The sequence below is a fragment of the Psilocybe cubensis genome, chromosome 11 (genome assembly GCF_017499595.1).
Source record: "Psilocybe cubensis strain MGC-MH-2018 chromosome 11, whole genome shotgun sequence".
Classification (NCBI taxonomy): domain Eukaryota; kingdom Fungi; phylum Basidiomycota; class Agaricomycetes; order Agaricales; family Agrocybaceae; genus Psilocybe; species Psilocybe cubensis.
In genome coordinates this window covers 960,375-982,797 of record NC_063009.1, presented here as the reverse complement: position 1 = coordinate 982,797, position 22,423 = coordinate 960,375, and the positions used below count along the sequence as shown (strand labels likewise).

The window sequence follows — 22,423 nt, the reverse complement described above, 5'->3', positions numbered from 1 at the left end:
TACCGTTTTTTAAACATCATATACTTACTTACACTCGCTTGTGTCTCTGCCTGTAAAATGTGAGATGAGGTGGTGATAATGCTCTTCACGTTTGTGTTTAGCTTAGCGCTCAGGAGATGCGATCGAGGAACGTTCGTTCGTTCAGCTTGAACAAATACTTGATTTTGAGTGGCTTGAGTTTGACTTGCTCCCGACGTTTTGCGCATGTGTTCGAGTTTAGTCTACAGTCGCTCTGGTGACCAGGCTACATGTATGTATCGGTGGTCATGAGATGTACCAGGGCGTACTAGAAAGACTCTGGAGATGCAGCAGTGTTGAGGATATTAGTGTTATTAGTCAGCATTATTGAAGGGCTGATGATCCGCCTGACGAAAAAAGTCTTGTCCGATCTTGTCCTCACCCAAGTCCATCTAGCCAAGGCTCATTTGTGCTCATTACGCTTTCTATCTTGTACAGTACAATAAACTGTATACCGCCCGCCCGTCTCGAGTCGATCTGTGTAAAAGCTTTTCGGTATATAAGGCGGTGTATCAGGAACAACTTGGGCATCCACAAGTGAGCCAGTCATACGATTACGCACCTGCAACTATACTTATACTTTTCCATACTTGCATCTACTAATTCTAATCCTACTACCAGGCACCCTCACCCCGCCTGCATCGGTCTTCTGGTCCCTGGCCCATTAACAAGGAGGACGAAAAGTGAGCTTAAAACACTTATATGTCGACGGCGCCGGTGCACCACCGTCAAGCGGGTGTACCACCGATTTTCAGTCCAAGGCGCACTCTACCAGTAGAATCTGGATCTATAATCTTCTCCTCCCCCACCTCTTCTTCTTCTTCACTTGACCTTGCTTCCACTGCTTCTCCTGAAAGCTGACAAGGCGGCCGAACCGTCGACCGATAATCACCTATAACCAAACCATACACCGCACACGCACCGATCCGGTCTTTCACACCTACGACTTTACGCAGTGTGCAATAATTACAAGTACCACTACCACGCCTGACCAATAAAGACCCGGACACGCCAGACGATTCTTTAATATTATCTCATAATTAATCTCGGAGTATCTAAATTCTACAAGCTTCCGGACAAGACACGACCTCGATACGACAATACACGCGATACGGTTTTTCACGATTCGATCCCGAAATCTCAACGTCCATTATCGATATTAACAGCCCTCTCTGCCCACTGCAGTGCAGTACCGCCGATTGAACTGAACCCATTCCATTGCCCACGCACGCACGCACGCACGCGCACAGCTGACGATACGAATTGCGCATACCGCATACCGCAACCAGAAATCTGACGGTAAACGATGCATTTCTCCAAAACGTATACGCAGCTTCTGCAGAGTCTCCCCCCGGAGATGCGCGACAACGCAATCGAGTACCGGCAGGTGAGCTCTTTGCTTGTTTAATTTTTTTCTTCAATTTCCTCGTTTTCCTGTATTTTGCGTGTGCTACGAGAGAATGGGCGAGGATTCAGTTTCTTTCTTGAAATATGGGTATCAGTATGCCGGAAAACTGCGTGTCTGCTCAGACAAGCTGAATCGATGGGACTTCAAAATGTATATGCTTTTCGGCCATACTCTTTTTATCCAGATCAAACCGCTTCAGCCCAGGTCCAGTCAGGCAGGCCAGACGCTGGAGGAGTGGCATACGGATAGTCTTGACGTCTTGCAGATGTATGTGCGAGCCTGCACACATGTATACATCTGCGAGCCGTTCCGACTTAATACTTCCAATGTTGAAACTTCCTTGATCAGCGTCTTCATCTGGGACTGGATCTAATTTTTTTTCTTCCATCTTCCTTCAGCGCACTCGCTTTTCCGTGTTAATTGCCTTTCTATCTTGCTTTCGTGATTTTCATTTTATGTTTCTTCCACCTTCCATCTTGTCTTTCTTGAATCAAAAAGGATGAATAGCTAACCTCAACCTTCCATTTATCATTCACTCCTCCGCATCCTATTTGCCCCACACACCCTTCTTCGATTCTCATCACTCGCTTTCACCATCACGCATCCACTCACCAACTTAATTCAACTCAACTCTCGAAACACAAATTGCAAACGACCAACAGCTCAAAAAAATAATCAACCAGATCGTCTCCGAGCTCTCAGAGCTTGGACTGCAGCCCGCGGTACTGCACGAACTGATGGTGCCCGGGTCTCCTCCGCCTGTTACACCGCCTGCTGCTGCTGGTGCTGTTGCTGAAGTTCCGCACCCTCCAACGACCGAGGGGTCCTCCCCTCCACATTCACCGACCGAGGAATCATCGCATTCTGCTGGACCCTCGGGATCAAAAACGCCCACTAACGAATCCTCTCCTGCTGAATCTGCTACGGTGGCATCGGCGTCATTGACAGTACCACAGCCTTCAACATCTATACCCATTCCCATACTCGTCCCGCGCAAAAGCGACGGCGACGACAAAGGGAAAGAAAAGGCACACGACGGCGACGTCGACGAGGACCACGAACACGAACACGGACACGGACATGATACAACCTCGCTTTTATCGGCATCATTCCCATCCTACCCATCCTCACTCAACGCTTCGCTTTCTTCCTCGTCTACGGCTTCGTCGTCTGTGTTCTCCTCTTTCGCAGCGCCGTTGTCAGGTGATACGCAGTATTCCAGCTCTAGCACACCACATCCACATCCACATTCTAACCAATCGCATCCACACCCACATCCACATGCGCACCCACACCCACGCGTGGTGTACGAATTGAACGCAGCGTCGGGCAAGATCGAGCCTCAACTGCGGATATGGATATGGGTGAAACCCAAGGTAGGCGGTATCAGCGAAGATGGGCACGGGAGTGGGAGTGAGAGCGCAAGTGGTGCGACAACGCCTATAGGCCATTTGTCGCCTTCCGCATCGTCGTCAACGTCTGCGTTAGGGCAGGTTGAGGAGACGGGGCCAGCCGCGGTGGATAGCAAGGAGGGCGGTGACGAGGCGGTTGCGTCTCCGGAAAATGCGAAAGAGAGTGGCGGGAAGGAGACGTATGGGCAGGGGGACCATGTAGAAGGTCTCGAGGAGCTGGAGGACGGAGTGCATTACGATGATGGCGATGGAAGGCATGCGGAGCTGTTGTGGCAGTTCCAGCAGCGGCACTTTGACGGCGAACGCATCGTCGAGGTCGACGAGGGCGAGCAGTAAGTCTTTAGCTGGCCCCTACACACATACACATACACTTATTCCAACCCCCCATAACCTCCAGATACCCCCACGACCCCGACACGCACCACACACACCACGCACACCCAGACGCCCACATCCAAATGCGCGAAATCGTCATCCCGCTCGTGCACGACACACACTTCTTCTCCCTGCTCTCCTCCAAGCTGACGCACATATCCACACACCTCGCATCGATCCACACCTCATTCAGCGCCTCGCTCACCGAGCTGCAGCGCACCATCGCGGACGCCGCCGCGCCCGCGTCCGCGTCGGCCTCTACGCGTTTCCGGCCGAGCAGCGCGCTGGCCTCGGACGCGGGCGGCGTTCGCGTGCGGACGAAGGAGGCGGATCTGAAGAGCGACCTGTACTTCTGGCGCGAGATCTTCCAGATGTACGTCGAGGCGGAGGTGTTTGAGTCCGTCGCAGAGGCGGACCGCGGCGAGCGGAGCGTGGAGGAGAGCGAGCGGCGGCTGCAGATGTTCGCGGAGCGCGCGACGCAGCGCGGTATGGGTGAGGTTGGCCGGCTGAAGCTCCCAGCGAGCCGGGAGGCGCTCGAGACGTTTTTGCGCATGAATCTGATGATTCTCGACGTCAAAAAGGTGTGTAATGTAAAATTCATCTTTCTGGAAGAGACTGTGTTAAGTGCTTTATGCTGTTAGTTCTCGCATGCCAATTCGGAGGCGACGCGCAAGATCCTCAAAAAACATACCAAACGGACAGCGCTGTTCTACCCGGGCTTATCTTCATCCTCTCTCCTCCCCGCATCATCATCCACAGCCCTCGCATTATCCGCACACGCGTCCTCGCCGTTCACCTTCCCGCGTCTGCTCGTCCAGGCGCTCTGCACGACCCTCCTGCCGATCATCCCCTCGCTGGAAGACTACTCGTGTTTGATCTGCACCAGCATCGCGTTCAAACCGATCCGGCTGGACTGCGGCCACCTGTTCTGTGTGCGCTGCCTCGTCAAGATGCAGAAGCGGGGCAAGGGCGAGTGTCCGTGCTGCAGGCGCTGGGTCGTGCTAGGCGCGAATCGACGTCAGTCGTTTTCTTTTTTTTTACGGAAATGATGGTGCTAACCCCTCTAAAAATGTACAGGTAACGTTGATTGGGCGCTCCTCAACTTCATGCAAGACTGGTTCCCGCTTGAAGCGCGAGACAAGCTGCATCACAACGAGAAGGAAGCGGCGGAAGAGGAGATGCGCGAGCTCGGCATCGACCCAGACCAGGGATGTATTGTGATGTAATTTATGCCACTGCTTAGTAGACGCCTGGTTTTCTTGTTTTTTTATTCTGTTTTGCTTTCTTTTATTTTGCTGGGGTATAGGGTTGTTTAAAATTTGTTTGTTACCCAGGGATATTCTGTTGGAGTGAATGTATCGTTTTCTAGGAAGCACGCTGTAATATTATACCTCTTTATAACATTCAATCTCATCTGCTAACACTTGCATTTTACAGTTAAGGTTACACTGTCTAATGATTGGTTTTATTTGACTTGGATCCAAGACGGTACGGGTACTAGATGTCCCGATTGGGTAATGTACTTGCTGGATTTAGAGCTGGCTGCACTAAAAATAAATATTGTGTCGACTTGGCAGAGGCGACCGTCGATGCGACCCAGCAACTCATCCTTCTCGCTTGTTTCCTCATTTTCCTACTTATGCTTATGTTTACCAGAATTATTATCTGCTGAATCTCAACATTTGGTTACTTCTGCTTTACGAGGGCTCAAAAATTACTATCATGTAGGACTGGGACCCCTCCCCACCTGCCAATCTTATACTGGCCACTTAGTCGTTAATCCAATAGTTTCAATCTTTACTTGCTCCACAACGCCTTGTTATCCTGGAAGTATTGACGCAGGGTACGCGTTCCTACATACTTCCGTCCCTCGGCGGCTAGCTTCTGGTCTTTGAAATAGGACTCTTCCGTTCCCGCTTCAATAACCTTGTCCATACCTGCAAGGACTTTGGAGAAATCGGGGTCGAGACCCGCCTTAGCGTAACGCGCAGCGTGCTCCTCTACAGTAATTTCCTTATACACGATCGGTCGACCAAGCACCTCGGTTGCGATTTTGGCAGCCTGATTAAAAGTGATACATCGAGTCAGTCATTTTTTCACGTCGCATTTGTCGAAAACCTTACATCGGGGTAAGAGTGTAGCTCTGGACCGACAATTATGATGTCCTTGTTGGGACTTGGCTCAGCCGTCAATGCCTCAAATGCAGCCTGTGCAACGTCCTCTGTCGATATCCACGGGATAAGCCCAGTCGGCGCAGCTGAGAAGATTTCGTTGTTGTCCCTGATGCTAGCCAGGAAGTTGGACCCGAAGTTCTCTACCAAATTCAGCAGTCAATTATGCACATCGCAAAACCAAATAGTATATATGCCAATTAACCAAAGCAATACTCACCGATGAACCAAGTCGGTCGCAGGACAACATAATCCACACCTTTATCAAGGAGATACTTGTGAATGACCATCGCAGGAATAGGCGACTCCTCCTTGGGCTCGAAAGGCGCAGCAGACATCAACACAAAGCGCTTCACGCCCTTCGAGATGGCGAACTCTATAAAGTCTATGACCATCGCCGACTCCTTTCTGCCCGGAGGTCCGACGACGTATACGCGGTCAATTGAAGCGTCGCTCAGGGCGCCTTCGTAGGTGCTCGCATCGTACCACTCGAACTTGACGGCTTTGAACGGCTCCGGGGCGGTCCCTGCGCGGGATGCAATGACGACGGGGCGTCCTGCAGCGCGAAGAAGCTTGGCGAGGGAGAGACCCGACCGTCCCGTTCCTCCTGTGATGAGTGTTGTCATAATGAATTATTGTTGTTCTTGTTGAGTCGAGGTGTAGACCAGGAGCTGGCAAGTGAGAAGTGCTTGCTATCGATCTGGCCAGTTTTATTGTGTACTTATACTCTGAGTTTCTGCGGGTACAAGTAAAGTGGATAAGCCAGGTTTCTACTGTAGTCTTTCAAACCTTAACAATAGTATTACTTATCACTATGGCCAGGATCAGTCGATCCGGAAACTTCGTATAACAATTCACGTCATTCGGGTATAGACGCTTCCGCAGAGCAGCTAGAAGGCCCATCCAAGAACGGAAGAAGCTATTGCAGAAGGAATGGCAGAGGGAACATGAGTTAGTAATTTGCGAGCAAAGTGCCGTACACAGATGATATAATCGGTGCCAATCTAGGTAATTGATTTGCAATGCCTGACAAATGTTTATTCAGTTCTGATGCTGCCTTTGTCCATTTGTCGAGAACCTGGAAGAGCGCGCAAGCTGCAGATACACCGACAAGACCGAGTGTCCAATTGAGTACATAGACGGAAAAGTAAGCATACTTAGAACTTGATTACACGGGGGGCAAAGTCCAGCACGGTAGAATTTCAACCGTGCCCGTCGCGGTTGAGATTCGAGTGAACAAAGGCGGGCCGGATTTCCGTCGGAGATTTAAATATTTAATCAGCGTAAGACTTGTTATTCTCGACATGACTTCACCTCATATTTTGCTGTTCAAAAGAGTCATGGTGAATATTATGCAAAACTCCAAAGCTTAACAGATAAATAGGGAGCTAATACATATACTTAAGTTTGTCTCATGCTTCCTATTAGTATGTAGATAGCTTAATTTGGAGGCCTATTCAGCAATAACTACCTTAACTACACATACTGCTCTGCGACAACTATCTGTGAGCCGAAAGCTTGATCATATCCTGTGAAAGTATATGGTATTAGTTAGGCAGCTTTTGTCATAGTTTAAATGTATTTTTGAACTTTATTATGCTTTGAATTGGCACCGACAATTATACTGAAGAATATGATAAAATAAAATCAATTGAGGATCAATTGCTCTAGCAGTATTTTTGCCAGTAAAATAATTATATAGAGTGCGTTTAGAATATTATCAAGGTGTACTACAGTTGGAATTGAGGTTACTGAGATACATCCACTCCTAATTACTTTTAAATGCAGAAGCAATAATATGCCACTGCTAATTGGAACACTATCACCAATCCATTGGCACTGTGGGCTTTAAAACTCAAATCAAACTCTTAGAGCATATTTATACTAAAATTTACATGAATAACATTAAGGTGCACATTGTTGCTACATCTAGAAAATATAATACACACAATTTCGTTGGCAAAGTGTGCTTGTGGAATGACATCAGCTTGATTACGTGGTCCCAAAATCTCAACCGTGACGGGCACGGTTGAATTTTGACCGTGCTGGACTTTGCCTCCCGTGTTATCCCTCCCAGTCATGAACAGGGGTTGACCTAAAAATAAATGCACAAGCGCCCATCCGACTTTGTTGCTACTCACTAGCATGAATGTGGAGGACCTACATGGCCCGGTGATAATTCTACGAAGTATTCCCTCTCATCGAATGTTGCCAACGGTATTTTCGAATACAGCGTACTGAATGGCGGCAGCAGATCACGAAGGGAGAATATTAGTAAGTATTAGTATCACATCACGTATAGCATGTACAGGTTACTTTTTCCCATCCAAAGTCGTCCTTCTTTCTAACCAACCATCTTCACCTCGACCAAAATGTCCTCTTACTGCTCGGATTACCATCCCGGATAAGTCTCGATGTAGTATAGTCCACCATCCACCAGCACTTCGCGACGCTACTTCTCTTTCTCCTCCAACATATCCGCCAACAAGCCCTCTTTATAACTTCTCCCCACCGCCTCGATAAAGGCATGCAACCCATCTCCCTCGAGCACAGAATGCAGGTTCTTAAGCGTCAACCCGATGCGATGGTCTGTCACCCGCCCCTAATATAATAAAAACCATCAGACAGCCAGTTATAGCGAACGAAGCCCGTAGAATCAATATCAACACCCAAAAAAAAGATAAACTCACCTGCGCATAGTTGTACGTCCGGATCTTCTCGCTCCGGTCAGCACCTTTGACGAGGGACCGTCGTGTGTCGCGGCGCGCCTCCATCTCACGCTGGAGCTTGATGTCGAGTAAGCGCGAGCGCAGGACTTGGAAAGCCAGTCGTCGATTCTATTTTTAAATACGGGGAAGGAGAGAAAATTAGCGTTGGCTATTAATTTCGTTCGGTAGGTAGTGGTCGAAATAAAAAGTAGTGTAGTATTACACTGTTCAAGACATCATGGAGGAAAATCAAGGAAGGGAGGGTGTAGTTGGGGAATGAGAAGTAGGATGTGTAGATTGCGTCAAACGAACTGACAGTTGGGAGAGAACATTATATTAATGAAGGAGAAAAAGACGAAGCATACCTGATGTTGACTCCGCTGATCCTGCATTGACACCGTTATACCCGTCGGTATGTGCGTCAGCCGCACAGCTGATTCAGTTTTGTTGACGTGCTGTGGAGTAAAAAAACAGATAGTCAGTTTATCGACAGTGGGCAATTGATGGAAGAGTTAAAGGGTCAAAGAAAGGGCGTGTACCTGCCCACCAGCACCGCGCGAGCGCATAACCTCGAGTTTGATTTCGTCCATCGTGAACAGCTCCTCTTCACCGTCGTGTGGGCTCGATTCTTCGACCAGAGGTAGGACCTGTCCGATACACGCAAGCATCCAATAAATTAAGCTTTCCATAACAATTGCAAAAGAAAAGGAATAAAGAGAAAGAAGAGACGCACCACGACAGCAACTGTACTAGTATGCGTCCGCCCCGCCGTCTCCGTCGCCGGCACGCGCTGTACCCTATGCACGCCACTCTCCCACCTCAACGCGTCATACGCGCCCTCTCCGCGAAACTCAACAGTCGCATCTTTCACCCCTCCTCCCTCCGCGTCGTTCTGAGCTACCACACTCGCAGTCCAATTCATGCCCATTGTATTGTTGTTCACAAGCCGCTGGTACATGCGCAAGAGGTCGCCGAGGAATAGCGATGCCTCGGATCCGCCTACACCCGATTTGAGTTCCATAAGCGCGGAGAGGTGGGCGGTGGGTGAGGGTGGTAGGAGGAGTGAGGGGAATGTGCTCTGCAGGAAGGTGCTCAGCGTCTCTGTGAGTGCAGACACTTCTTCGTCGGCGAGGGAGGCCATGGATGGGTCTGGGTCGGCCAGCATGGGGATGGCGTCGTCTAATTCTTTGCGCGTGCTTAGCCATTTGTTCCATGCGTCCTCGATGGGCTCGAGCTCTTTGAACCGGCGCAGCACGACTTTATCGTCTTGTAACGACACGTCCTCTGATATCTGCGAATATTTGAATAACAAATCCATTTAGATATGTTATAATATATGAGTTCTGGTTTCATTTTTCTTTCTCCACATGCAGCGTACGCACCCTAGCCAACAGAGTTCTACGCTCTTCCACACGCGCTCTAACAACATTCAGCAGACTCGCATGTGCCGCCTCGAGTTCGCCGATGCTACTCTGCCCATTCTTCCCGCTGCCGCTGCTGGCATGCGCAAGTCTTATGCCTATCCGATTTCTCTGAAACTGGGTACCCAGTTGAATACGTAAGAGGTGACGTGGTGGACGCGACGTGGACAGCTGGGCGCGCAGCTGGAGGAAGAGCTTCATGAAGATGGCGGAGAGACGCCGAGGACCGCAAAGTTTTTGTTTGGTTGGGAATGCAGTGCCAAACAGCGCGCACCGTAATTTCAATCACGTGAGATATTTGGTCTTTGCTTTCCTCCAACTCTCCTTTGAAAAAAAACTTCGTTTTCGTCTAACCAGTAAACTACTCCTGCACTCCGAAATACCAATCAAATTCTCTTTATGAACATCATATCTAAATTCAATGTCTGACTGCCATCGACTGGAAACTTGTCTTCGGAAGCCTCAAAGCTGGGTGCATTTGGGGATGGAAAGCTCTGATTCAATCTCTTTGTTATCACTTACGTTTGTTCGAGATATTTCAACATTGTTTAGATGGGAACTGGCCTCTTAGCAATGTCGGGACCGTTCCTAAATCAAGACTAACAAAAGTGGACAAATTAATTAATGACCACTGTATGTGTCGCTATTCAGAATGTGGCAATTTATGAGTAGGTATATTCTAACTTTCCCATAATCTACAAATTTATGAAAAACCAGCTGAATCTCCTTTATCAGGGACCTCTTGCGTTTGTAAAGCTTGAGTGAAGCCCTGAAGGCCCAATAATCAATATCGGCAATATCCGGACGGCGCTTAAACTTGAATAGGCACATGCGTTTACACAACTAATTACCACGTCTCGGAGCCACTTTACACACATACCCTCAGCTCGAATCATTTCTCGCTGATCTGATAGATCAGGCCAGTTCTCTTATAAACCTCATTCTTTAGCACCTTAGGGCCGCGACACAATACGATTGCGATACACGGAACAGAGCAATTGACCAGTGGCACCCAGTACTAAACAATATGAGCTTCAACTTAGCAAATAATCTATCGGAAACCGCCGCTATCCAACCAACGAGCGAAGGTACCGTTGGAAGTGAAACCACGTCCGCACTGGCTATCCAACATGAACTCCCCATTCCTGGCACTACGTCCGCAGAACAAGAGGTCTTCTCGCCCAAACCCTCGGCAACTGACCTTCCGCAGCCTGGCGAGTCAATTCGCCTAGAAATGCTACCGCGCCCCCATTACCATGCTCAATTCCGTGCTGATCTCGCAGTACGCAGCGCGCGCATTCGCGAGCGGCTTGCGGAATTGGCAAAGGTGAGCGATGAGCTAAAGCGGGGTATGCAAGGGATCCAGGAGACAATAGCGGACATTGAGAGGACTAAAGCCAACACACAGAAGGTACTTACTTGTTATCTGAGTCTGGTGTCTGGCGTTAACGATCTTGTCTATTATTTCCATCCTCAGTATACGCTTGATGGTATAAAACAAGGAGGGGAAGAATTAAACCTGAGCCCTGAAGAAACCCGTCTCAAGAATCTGCTAATGATACTCACCACACTGCGGCGTAATGCGACACAACCCTGAACCGACTTGACTTGCCGGCCTCAACGGATTTCAAATCTAATACAGTGTTTTGTTTGATTCGTTCTGAAATTACTTGTACAACGTAAAATAAAATATATACCCTTCTTTACATTTTGCCATTTCCCCTTCTGGTTGTTGATAAATTACATATAATCAAGGCGACAAGAATAAAAAACACACTGACGCGCTCAGAACAGTTTTGAATTCTTCCAGTATTTCATCCACAACGACACATCTGCCTCTCCCAAAGGAGGCAACGTCCTCATCGTCTCGCTAAGTGAAGATATCTTCACAGTCGAAAACGTGGGCAAACCACCACTTTCAACAGTTTCGTCGCCTTCCAGGCGTAGAGTCTCGTCCATCGCTGCACTCCGCCGGAAGAAATCAATGATTTTGATAGCAGGCTAGGAACGCGGTAAAACAACATTTTCAGTTGATTCCAAACAAGAGACACTGAAAGCAACCCGACTTACGACATCCTTCAAAATCTGTGCAGACTCAGTATTCGACGCCGCTGCTTTCTTCTCTAAAAGAGAAAGCCATTCCTGGTACGTTACAGTCGGAAGTTCCTCTTTAATAACCCCCTCACGAACAAGCGCCTCGTTTATGAGACAAAATATGGCATTCCATGAGGTGGGGCGTGGATGCACGAGGTTTAGCGCAGGCTCCGATGTTGATGACCAGGCTACATCGAGGATAGCCTGTGAGACGGCGTGCGCAGGAAGCCAGGAAGCGACCTGAATAGAAATTGGAATGTATATGAGCCTCTTAAAATATCGCTTTTATCGAGAGGAAATGACAACGCACACCAATCGCAGAAGGAAGCGCCCCCAACGCGATACTTGACTTTACAAGAATCGGGACCCAGTCTGTAACAGCCCATGCACCATTCGGTGTTCCTCCTGTGATCTGGCCAATTCTGAACGACGTGGCTTGCAAGCCACTACGAGCCAAAATCTAAGAAAGTGGAGGTATTAGTCTCCGGGGAAGATACATAGTAAAGAAGGACAACAACAAACCCTTTCGGCCACATATTTACTCTCGCCATAGCCAATACCAAAAGCGTAACGAGAATCAGTGACGACCTCTTCAGGATACGCTCCATAGGATTTGTGCCATAAGTAGGCGGTTGAAACTGACGACGTAAAAAGGAACTTGACAGAGGACCCAAGCCGACTCGCGCGAGCCAGGTCAATGAGGTTACGAGTTCCTTGCACATTTGGTTCGAAAGACGAAAGCGACTGGTTGAAATCCACCTTCCAGGCATTGTGAATGATGATAGTGACAAAGCTGAGTATCTAGAATCAAACAAATGATTTTACTTTAGAAACATGGGAAAGAATCAAAGTGTGGAAACCTAGAAACCTACCTGACTGTACACATGGGTGGATAAACCGAGTCCCTTCTGTGACGCATCCCCTTCCAGCAGAACCAGTCGGGGTGACTCAAGGAGTCCTACATCAAACCCCTTGTCAACAAACCTCTCGAATTGCCTCTCCTTTAGAGATTGTGTCCCTGAAGATGTACGGTTGAGGGCATATACCCGACTGACCCTCGAGTCTCGCAACAGCGCTTCCAAAATCTGCGCTCCGAGGTTGCCTGTAGATCCAGTGAGCAAAACGACGGCTCCATCGACCGGCTGATCCTGTACAGACAGCCCATTCGCAAATTTGTTAATCATGAGTTCAATGGTGTCGTCCTTTTTCAGGTTGATGGCATTATTGCCCTCCGGATTTGCGATGGCTCCAACTAGGAAATGTGCAAGCTTTTCCACTGAAGAGTTTTTGTAAATTGTTGAATACGAGACAAGTTGGGATGCTTTCAGCATATCGTTCATCTTCATTGCGTTAACAATGCGCCGACGAAGGATCGTGGCGCCTAGGCTGCACAGACAAAATTTAATTAAACAGGACGTTCAGCCAAAGGAAATAAATCCAGAATACCTGTCCACACCCTGATGGAAGAAGTCGTCTACCACAGAAATCGACCGCCCAGATCGAATTTCTTCTACTTCATTCTTCAGCCATGCCATTGTATTTTCAATATTCCACGACGAAGGATACGCAACACGTTCGCAATCGACAATAGCATTTACTTGTGCATAGCTGAGAACACCGGTCAGCAGGATATCTAGATGCAAAAATGAATAAACACAAAAGCCTTACATAGCATCAATTTCAGAGGCATAAGCATTGATAGCAGCTTTCCGCATTACAGTGCCCTTTCCTGCCCGTGGTAGAGGCTTCTGAGGTGACGCGATCAGGATCATCTCTTTGAATATCCTACTGAACGCCGGGGCAATTTTGTTTGCTTCTTCCACAATTGGCCTACCCACAAATGCCGTCAGTTCACGTATCATATTGTCACAGAAAGTACAGGACAGACCAAAGGGTATTGCGCATTTTGATGAGTTCTTTCTCGTTGCTGGGGTCTATCGCAAAGGCAGGTTTCAACTCAACAAGTACACCAGCTTGCTCCCGATCTCGTCCAAACATCACGGTGCCCATTATACTGTATGTGTACGCGTAATTAGAATAATATTTGCTGTACTGTACGACCACTTACTAAGGACTACTCATAAGAATATTTTCCATGGGAGCTGGAACAGTCTTTTCTCCAGATGTATGCACAATGACATCGTCTTTGCGGCCAACTCTGCAGTGGGTTAATGAATATGTCAGACTCAAAAAATTGCTCTGAACCTTTCAGATAACGTACATTTTCCATAGGTGGAATTTGGTTGGGTGAGGAACCCATAAATCAGAGGTGGCGTACCCGCTCGCATCAGGAAGATTTTTCACAGCGACGTGATGCGTATCACAGTCCTATGAAAGCACATAAATAAAAGGGCAATCAGCTGAGAGTCCATGATAATCGCCTCACCAAAAACTGGAGATCATAAGTCCCATCTCCTTGAGGTTCCCAACGAACTTTGACAGATTCGGCGAATTCGAGGTAGTCCCATTCCTTGACATCCTCTTTACGGCGACCAAAGTAGGTTGGAGCCCCGATCTCGGTTGCTCCATACACACAACAAAGATGTACCCCAGATTCTGTCAAGTAGTTGCCTAGTTTGGACGGAATACCGCCTCCAGCGTAGATCTACATTAATAGAAGGAAATGAATTCAAGTTCCCGCCACATACTATTGAACAAAGAAAATTGGTGCTACTTACAATAATGTCCAGACTAGATAAAACACGAACAGCTTCCTTGTCATTAGCCCAAATCTGGAGGAGTGCAGGTACTATTACGAGAGCTTTGGCTTCCGTGCGTTTAATGTGGTCTATAATGTTATCGGGACTGGGTGTTATTGGCTGATCAGTGGGTGTAGTGACGACCGGTGGATACAAGCAGATAGGCTGAACCGAGTAATATCCTATCATAAGTTGGACCATAAAACCCATTCCATGAAAAGAGGGCAGCGCCATGGCAGCCACCTTGCTCTTGCAATCAGTGATATATGCTGGAATGGTAATGTCAAATTTGATTGTTATTCAGCAGCTAACGGCATTCCACTCACGTAGTTTCGACCACTCTATCAGTATTCTGGTGGTCTGAATGATGGTTTTTGGCATGCCCGTGCTTCCAGACGAATGCATATACATCGAAACTTCGTCCATAGGTGGCCGTGGAACCTTTGGGTATGGCACGAACGGATCTTCCAGTGTTTCGTACCCTAGTTTGGGGAAAATGTCGAAGAGCGGTGGGACCTCGTTAATTTCTAGATAATAGGCATTCTCTCCAGATTTCAGTTCAGCTTTGATTTCATTGAGCAAAGGTCGAAGAGTTTCCTGGGTTGCAATGAGTCTGTGACACGAGGACTCCTTCAACAATTTGACTATGGCGGCAGCTGTGTTACGAGGAGACATAGGGTAAGGCTAGTTGCAGATGATATTAGCTTCAATAATAATTTCAACGCTTTTTGGCACTAACCACCATCCCTGCACGAAGGATCCCCATTAAAATGGCCAGGTAGAGCAAAGAATCAGAGAGGGCAACAAACGCGACGACTTGTCGATCTGGGCCTCTTCTTCCTGACCTAATGTGATGAGCAGCCCGGTCTACAGCACGACCAAACTCAAGATAAGATATGTTCGTCACTTCTGACTTCCCATCTTCAGAGAAAGTGTAAGCCGGTCGATATGTATTGTGCTTGACATGGAAGTCAAGGACCTCGACTAACGTCATAGAATCGTTGGGTGGCCGACGGAGGCTAGAGTTCGCGGACGTTGTGTTGAATACTCTGAAGTAGATGCTTTGTAAAAAATGTAGTAGGGCGAATATGTGTCCGAGAAGAATGCGATCCATCATATTGATTGTGGTCATAGATCCGTTGGGTGGAGGATGAACGTTAGGTGGCATGGTTGATTTGAGGATGATCTAAAGTCGATCCTTTAAAAGTGAAGTAGGGTATATATGTGTCCGAGAGGAATTCAATGGATCACTTTACAATGATCTAAATCATGGAACTAGAGCCACAAATAATGTTTTCTGTGAGCCACCATCTTTTAATTTAAACATAACCAAAAATTGATTAAAAGCTTAAAAGTCCATCCTTGGACCATACCTTTCCCCATACAACATATTCATTGTACCGAAGTACTGTTGTTCGCGCACTCTTTGGAGAGAAGATTAAATAGTGACCACAACGATGGAAGTTTATGAAGTGCTTAGCGTCCGACTAGCATGTCAGAATTGAACCGTCGATAGTGAGTTGATGCAGAATTGAAGGTCATGAGCTGTATACCCGCACGACCTGAGCCCGTAGTACCCGTAAATCCACTCCTGTATCATAATATGGTCCACATGCAGCGCGTCGTCGATTTTCCGTCAATGTTCTGGTATCACTGATGCTTTGGTTTGCTGTGGTGCTTTGCATCAAGATCATGGAATTCATGATCAGGGCAGATAATAAATTGTGTCAGCTCTGCGCCCTGATCTCGGCTCAAGTCCCGGAGCCGCCAGACATTAGGATCATAATCTAGTGAGCCGCTACTGGTGGGACACTAATAGTTAAAGCGGCGGTTAACTCTTGCTGCGGCCCACGGGCAATTATTGATAATATCCTTGCAGTAGTGAAAACGATCCCCAATCGGGCGAGGAGTAATGATATCCCAGAGTTATCACAATTGGTTCCACCTGCAATGGTTCTAGTGCATCAAGAAGGAGTTGGATGAGACGTGAAACGAACGGGTACACGGCTTCCCAGATATTTTCATCTCTGCCTGCTTTTTTTACTCGTGTTAATGGTGACGCTGCATTTGCTAAGTATACGTACATCATGAATTGCTTTCGTCAATTGGTCCTCATAGATAACGCTCATAACATATCGGTTGTAGTGTGAAGCTTCGATTAAATGGATGGCAGGGATATGGCAAAAGCAACGGATAGCAGGATCGGTTTGACGTCATGCTGGATCCGTGGCTGTTCTATTTTATTTGAGAGGATGGATGATGGATCATTGTTGATGTGGACTCCGGAGCAAGCGGGAGCACAGGAATCAAAATGTCAGATTCGTCTCTGCGCGCTGGGGAGAAAGAAATGAAGTGTTTCGTTTCCGTTTCAGTTCCATATGGTAGGTGTTGGTTGAAGGAAAATGCTGTCGGACGTGCTACCTCACGATTGCTCATGAAATTCAATAATAGGGCTTGGGAGATAGTTGATATACTGGATATAGAGAAAATGGGGCGTCGTGTAAGTAGGTGGGTAGGCAGTCGCAACTCGCGACTAATCAGGCGATTGACCAGCGAAAAAAAGTTCAAGAACAATAATATGGAAATAATGGCACACACCTGTTGCTGATTTATCTGGTCCTGGATAATTACGCCCACAGTTTCGCCGTCAGACACACAACATATCAAACTGATTGGTGTTGCAATCTTTGATATCCATACTCTGTCCATATGAACACATCCATACTCAGTCCATACGAAGGCACCAGTGAGAAAGTGAAAGAGTGTGGAAAACAAGCCAATAGTTGAAGGAGCACAGGAAGAGAAAGGACGCCCGCTCGCGGTGCTGGTAGCCAAATGTGCGTCTTGTCTCCTTCCTTACCACCAGTTTGATGGTCCACTGCCCTGGATTATGTCATCGTGTGGTACGGTCACGTGCTATGTTGAAACTGGCACGCGGCTGTCGTTGATCGCGAATTTCAACTTGAACTTGGACAACGTCGACGCAGGTCTGACCGATTATTCCCTTCCCACCCCTCGTTTATTATAGCGAAACCCAGCTCATTTCCAACAAACATGTCGACGCCGTCAACGGCGACGACCTTGACGTCGTTGCTCAACTCTCTGCATAGCCATCTTCTATCGCAGACTCAGCTGCTTCCAACCCTCCATGCCCAACTGGGACTGCCTGAATCAGCACTAGAAGACGAGCTAAGAGCGCTACAACAACAGCTTGTAGATGGTGTCGAACTACGGATAGATCGAAGGAGGAAGGAGGTGGATGAGTGGATGGCCAAATGCGATGGGTTGGAGAATGAGTGCATTAGGTATACCAAGGCCCTGGGAGGGAACATCAAGGCTACTGGAAGCAGTCTAGGCGAGCTAAGGAAGGAGCAAGCTCTACCGAGGAGGTTTGAGCTAATATCAGAGTATCAAGAAAAACTGCGACAGGTGAGTGCCACTCGATCTCCTTCGCGACGAGGCCTCACGAAGAGAAATATTTAGCTCTATCACACCAAAGTCGAGCAGTTGAACACGCTGACAAATCGCCTGAATGCATTGTCTCGGACTCTTGGTCCTGATTACTTTGCACAAGATATAATTGAACCAACCGTCGCCGCTGGGGAGAGCGCGTATGACGCCGGTGCCAATCGGGATGTCACTCCGGAGAGGTTCATGAAACTTGAGAAAGAGCTGGTTCGAGGGAAAGCAGAAGTGGTAAGTGGCCTTGTGTCTGGTGTAAAATTCTATTCAAACCAATCTCTTTAGCTTAAACGGTTAAACCAACTTTCGGCCACATTCGTACAAATCGACTGGTTGTATACCGAACTCGGGATTGTGCCTCCAGCTACCGATGAACTGGAAGCATCGCCTGCTCAGACTACCAGTACTTTTACTCAATCACTCGCTTCTTCATCCTCAACAAAAGTTTCATCGTCTGATCCCTTCCTTACTTCGACACCTACACCAATGTCCAGGTCAACCTCAACAAATATACTATTCCGTGAAGATGTCGGATCTGTGCCGGAATATGAATATCAAAGAATTTTCTCAAATTTCGTCGCGCGCATCGAGGAGGCAGAGGCAGAGAATCTGCCTCAATCTCAGTCTGTACCTGTCGGTCTCGATGGCGTCGACCCAACACCGGGTCTTTTAAGCTGGGCTGCTACTTTGCATGCGTCACTTGAGGAAATCAAACGCCGTCGCGAAGCCCATATCCAGACAATGTATGACCAATTAGAGGGCCTATGGAGACGGTTGGGTGTGTCCGAAGAAGACATGGATAACTTTGTCGAGGCTCACAGGGGCAGTACGGAAGAGACGGTGCAAGAGTACGAGGACGAGCTTGAGAGGATGTTGGAGCTGAAGAGAGAAAGGATGGGCACATTTGTTGCTAGTGCGAGAGAGGAGATCGTCCGACTGTGGGATGATTTAATGATTGGGGAAGAGGAGCGAGCTGACTTCCCGCCTTTCGCTGATGGTGGGTAATCTTTTGTTTGTGCTTCAAACATACCCTGAGCACTGATACTTTTGTCTAGACGAGTATACTGAACAACTCTTGACTCTGCATGAAGACGAGATCAAACGACTGAAGGAGGAAAGGAGAAATAAAGCTCCATTATTGGCCGCTATCAAGAAATATTTTGAGATCTGCGAGGAGGAGAAAGAGCTGGCGAATGCCGCCTCTGATCAGACAAGACTAACAGGTCGTGGACCACGCGACCCTGGTCGTCTTCTCCGAGAGGAAAAGATGAGGAAGAGGGTACAGAAAGAAAAGCCTCGCGTAAGTCTTCAAAGTGCATTTTTCTCTTTATCATGTCCGACTGACAACTTTAATTCATCATTCAGCTTGAGCAAGACTTACTGGTGTCAATACCTGCTTGGGAAGAGGACGCCGGGCGTCCATTCCTTGTTCATGGCGAGAGCTTCTTGCAGCTACTTATGGAGAGCGTCAGCGCTGCTGATCAAGAAAACAAACGCAAACCCTCATCACGAGCCGGTTCAGTCCCTGCCCGTGCCACAACCCCCACAGGTTCTTCTGGCTACGTTCCCGGAACCAAGACAGGTGTAGTGACACCCGCAGTGCGGACGCGCGAGCAAGCCGGAAATGGAAGCCAAAGCGTGCCAAGCAAGCGGCAGCGCGTCGGAGAGCACGCGGCGAGCACGCCTGTCTACGGTGTGCGCGCGCCTCTGGGTACGCATCGCGGTGTCAACACCTCGAATAGTAATAGCAACAGCAACGGCCATCTGCGGTCCTCGTCGCCCACCAAGATTCCGAGTAAGAGTCTAAGTGGGGGTGTTGGGTCCGGTCTGCCTAGACCGGCCGGGTTGACTTTGGGGATGGTGCAGCCGAAACCAGGGACGGCGCAGCATGCGCTGGGCCATGGACGCGTGCCGACAAGTGTAATCTATGGCGCTAGTGCATATGCACCTGGGAGCATGGGCGTGCGGAGCGCGTCGGTGATGGGTTATGGAAGTGGTGGGAGGACGGCGAGCGGAGGAGCGGCAGCTGGCGGGTACGGCAAGGCTGGCAGTGTGGCAGGGGCGGGAGGGATAGCGAAGAAGTCGACAAGGGCCAGGAGGGAGAGTTTCAAGCCAAGACCGAGCGTGGACGTCGTGGATATCCCTGTGGCTGTTGGCCATGGAACGAAGAGATGGGGTGGAGGGTATACCGTTAATGAGGACGAAGAATATTGAGCGCTGGATTTCTTTCTCTCCTCTTCTTTCCACTTGTAACTTTTCGAGGCTGAGCCAAGCTGATATACGACGACCCCGCATCTTTCTTTTTTTTCGTTTGCTGTCATTTTGATCCTTTTTATTTTGAGTTCTGGTTTTGTTACAAACATTCACCTTTCTTTATGTGTTCCATTTCACGTTTCGCGTCTATAGCGATTGATACTCGCCATGGATATGAATGTCATCATCACTTGTACACTATTATTATGACGATCTTCCTTGTATTATGAATACTGCATAATTACATGACACAGCAGCCCAAAGTAGCCACCTCTGGAAACATATATCGGTATCGATTTACTGAATAATTTATCTGCCAGTTGATAAACAAAGGTCACCAATATTACATGTTAGTGTTCGCAGAGAGAAATTGTCATTGCCTCGAACGCTATTCCATGGTTTACCGCAAACTCTTTTCGCTCCTCCATAAGCTCCAGCTTAAGATCTTTCGCTGCGTCCTCAGTGATAGGAAATCCATCTTCTGATCTAGCACTCGACGAGTCTGCATTCAAAACCCAATCCGCCCTTTGACATGGGACATTTGCGGTGCTAATAATTTTGATGTTTGGGTCGACCAGGAAAAGAGCGACAATTTTGCGGTGCCCCGGTTTGGTCGGGTCTTCGAGCTTGAAAGGTTCGACACGGTGTTGGAGTATATTCGGGAATGTGAGGAGGCGACCTTCTGGTGTCATTACTGAGCCTACGAATTGGACTGTAGGTTCATTTCGCTCACAGCCAAATATGTCGAGGAGCCACTCGTAGTCACTTCCGACAGGGTAGTCAATGTCATAATCGATGTTGGACCAACATTGCTGCCTAAAGGAGAGGGATGAAGTGGTGATATTAGAGGAAGAATAGTAATAAATTGAAGTTGCAACTATGTGCTCGTTCTAGATAAGCTCTTTTTAATATCAAAACGGTGTGTATAGTAAAACAAGGCGTACCATTTGACCTTCGATATGCCATGATCCGCCATTATATTCTGGCTTATCGGGTGTCAGTTCAATATTGGCTAGTTTGACGATGACCTGGAGACCTCGAGCTCCGTATTTATCTTTAAGGCTAAACGGCGGGGGCGATGGCAGAGGTTTGAAGACACCAGGCTCAGGCAATACAATTCGTCGTGTACTTTCAATCCATGCTTGTCTTCTTTGGAGGTACATGTCATCGTCTCTGTCTTCGCCTTCCTCATGATCAGGCTGAGGGCCTTCTTGCTCGGGCCAGTTTGCAGGGTCAGGGTCATAAACAACCTTGTTATAATGGATGCGAGGTGAGTGAAGGAATAGCGAACCTCCCCAACCGCCTTTCCGTAGAGGGGCCATAGTCAGATTCCACAGGGGAATGGAAACGGTTATCAATTTGGATATAAGTTTGTACAGAGGTTTGTCTTCTTGAGGGTGGAGGTTATTGATATAGGATGTTATCCTTGAAAGATACTAATTATCAAAAGCATGATTGGAAAGCGTTAAAATGTATACCTTGCTTCTTCTCCTGAAATATCGACCTCGCAAGGTAGCCATTGGAATTTCGCACTGTAAGGACTTCGATATGGGCCGAAGATTCCTCGGGGATTGTCTATACTCTTAGACTGTGAATCTGAGGTATCAATTTTTAGTTGGAACTGGAGCAATTACACCTTGTCCGCTGCGTTGGATGCAATCGTCTAGAGTCGTTATTTGGCCATCGGGGAGCACGCGCGTGAGACCATACACAAGTGGGTAGAGCGATGGGTGGACAAGGTCGAGCACCTTCTCATCGGAGTCAGGGTGCCAGTCTTTCAGGTGTTCTGGGATCTTATCTTCGAAGGCTTTCACTGCATTTTGAAGCTCGATTTTGAGTTCAGGTGACACGGCATAATCTGACTTGACTACGTCGCCGTTATAAACAACTATAGGAGGTGGATGGGGCGCAGAATCCGGAATCAAAGAGGCTTTGTAACGAAGTTCGTCAATGCACCAGTCGACCATTTTCGAGGATATATCCTTCCCCGATGAAAGGGCTTCTTCCTTCCACTTGTAGGAGATTTTTGGGTCATACACCTGATGAGTAGATGAAGTTCTGTCCTTCGCATATGTTCTCAGACATAAGGCACCTTGATTTGCCAACCAGGTTTGTCTGTGATGGTGTTCATTAACTGCATCATGGTAAACTCGCGTAAGGTTGTGAGTCGTTGACTGGGAGAGATATTTATGAGATCTCTGACGGCTCCTAATTCCTAATGACAAGGGACGTACTTTATAAAGCCGTGGTATAAATTGCCAGGACTCAAAGCACTGCAATACAGGTCATCGATATATTCAGGGTCCCCTTTTTGAGGAACGTGATTGACAGGGAGCCCGAATCCTGGCAGCATAGATTTGTGAGTTTTTGTGGAGAAGGTCAGGCAAGCATAATGGGTAACG

At 47.9% G+C, this 22,423-nt stretch overlaps 7 protein-coding genes across 7 annotated transcripts; 3 read left to right on the top strand and 4 right to left on the bottom strand.

Moving 5' to 3' along the window:
• Positions 1–1,324: 1,324 nt before the first annotated feature.
• Positions 1,325–4,439, top strand: JR316_0011473 (uncharacterized protein; the record flags this gene model as incomplete). The annotated part of the gene is made up of 5 exons (XM_047897128.1): positions 1,325–1,405; positions 2,089–3,170; positions 3,236–3,794; positions 3,855–4,230; positions 4,291–4,439. 5 exons carry the CDS (start codon positions 1,325–1,327, stop codon positions 4,437–4,439), a joined length of 2,247 nt encoding a protein of 748 aa, XP_047743537.1.
• Positions 4,440–5,010: 571 nt separating this feature from the next.
• On the bottom strand, positions 5,011–6,010 carry JR316_0011472 (Agroclavine dehydrogenase; the record flags this gene model as incomplete). The annotated part of the gene is made up of 3 exons (XM_047897127.1): positions 5,011–5,274; positions 5,337–5,527; positions 5,605–6,010. 3 exons carry the CDS (start codon positions 6,008–6,010, stop codon positions 5,011–5,013), a joined length of 861 nt encoding a protein of 286 aa, XP_047743536.1.
• A 1,826-nt stretch (positions 6,011–7,836) lies between these two features.
• On the bottom strand, positions 7,837–9,410 carry JR316_0011471 (Peptide chain release factor 1; the record flags this gene model as incomplete). The annotated part of the gene is made up of 5 exons (XM_047897126.1): positions 7,837–7,986; positions 8,075–8,221; positions 8,458–8,547; positions 8,632–8,739; positions 8,826–9,410. 5 exons carry the CDS (start codon positions 9,408–9,410, stop codon positions 7,837–7,839), a joined length of 1,080 nt encoding a protein of 359 aa, XP_047743535.1.
• Positions 9,411–10,540: 1,130 nt separating this feature from the next.
• JR316_0011470 (uncharacterized protein) lies at positions 10,541–11,110 on the top strand (the record flags this gene model as incomplete). Its single annotated transcript, XM_047897125.1, has 2 exons — positions 10,541–10,924; positions 10,991–11,110. The coding sequence occupies 2 exons, from the start codon at positions 10,541–10,543 to the stop codon at positions 11,108–11,110; spliced, it is 504 nt and encodes a 167-aa protein (XP_047743534.1).
• A 188-nt stretch (positions 11,111–11,298) lies between these two features.
• JR316_0011469 (putative NRPS-like protein biosynthetic cluster) lies at positions 11,299–15,300 on the bottom strand (the record flags this gene model as incomplete). The annotated part of the gene is made up of 14 exons (XM_047897124.1): positions 11,299–11,514; positions 11,584–11,847; positions 11,918–12,067; positions 12,130–12,408; positions 12,480–12,993; positions 13,054–13,215; positions 13,276–13,437; positions 13,496–13,621; positions 13,676–13,765; positions 13,829–13,935; positions 13,994–14,212; positions 14,286–14,575; positions 14,633–14,990; positions 15,046–15,300. The coding sequence occupies 14 exons, from the start codon at positions 15,298–15,300 to the stop codon at positions 11,299–11,301; spliced, it is 3,192 nt and encodes a 1,063-aa protein (XP_047743533.1).
• Positions 15,301–17,360: 2,060 nt separating this feature from the next.
• Positions 17,361–19,982, top strand: JR316_0011468 (Anaphase spindle elongation protein 1; the record flags this gene model as incomplete). The annotated part of the gene is made up of 5 exons (XM_047897123.1): positions 17,361–17,735; positions 17,790–18,002; positions 18,054–18,765; positions 18,824–19,068; positions 19,134–19,982. The coding sequence occupies 5 exons, from the start codon at positions 17,361–17,363 to the stop codon at positions 19,980–19,982; spliced, it is 2,394 nt and encodes a 797-aa protein (XP_047743532.1).
• A 389-nt stretch (positions 19,983–20,371) lies between these two features.
• On the bottom strand, positions 20,372–22,374 carry JR316_0011467 (uncharacterized protein; the record flags this gene model as incomplete). Its single annotated transcript, XM_047897122.1, has 6 exons — positions 20,372–20,911; positions 20,966–21,446; positions 21,500–21,609; positions 21,656–22,060; positions 22,114–22,195; positions 22,256–22,374. The coding sequence occupies 6 exons, from the start codon at positions 22,372–22,374 to the stop codon at positions 20,372–20,374; spliced, it is 1,737 nt and encodes a 578-aa protein (XP_047743531.1).
• Positions 22,375–22,423: the final 49 nt, after the last annotated feature.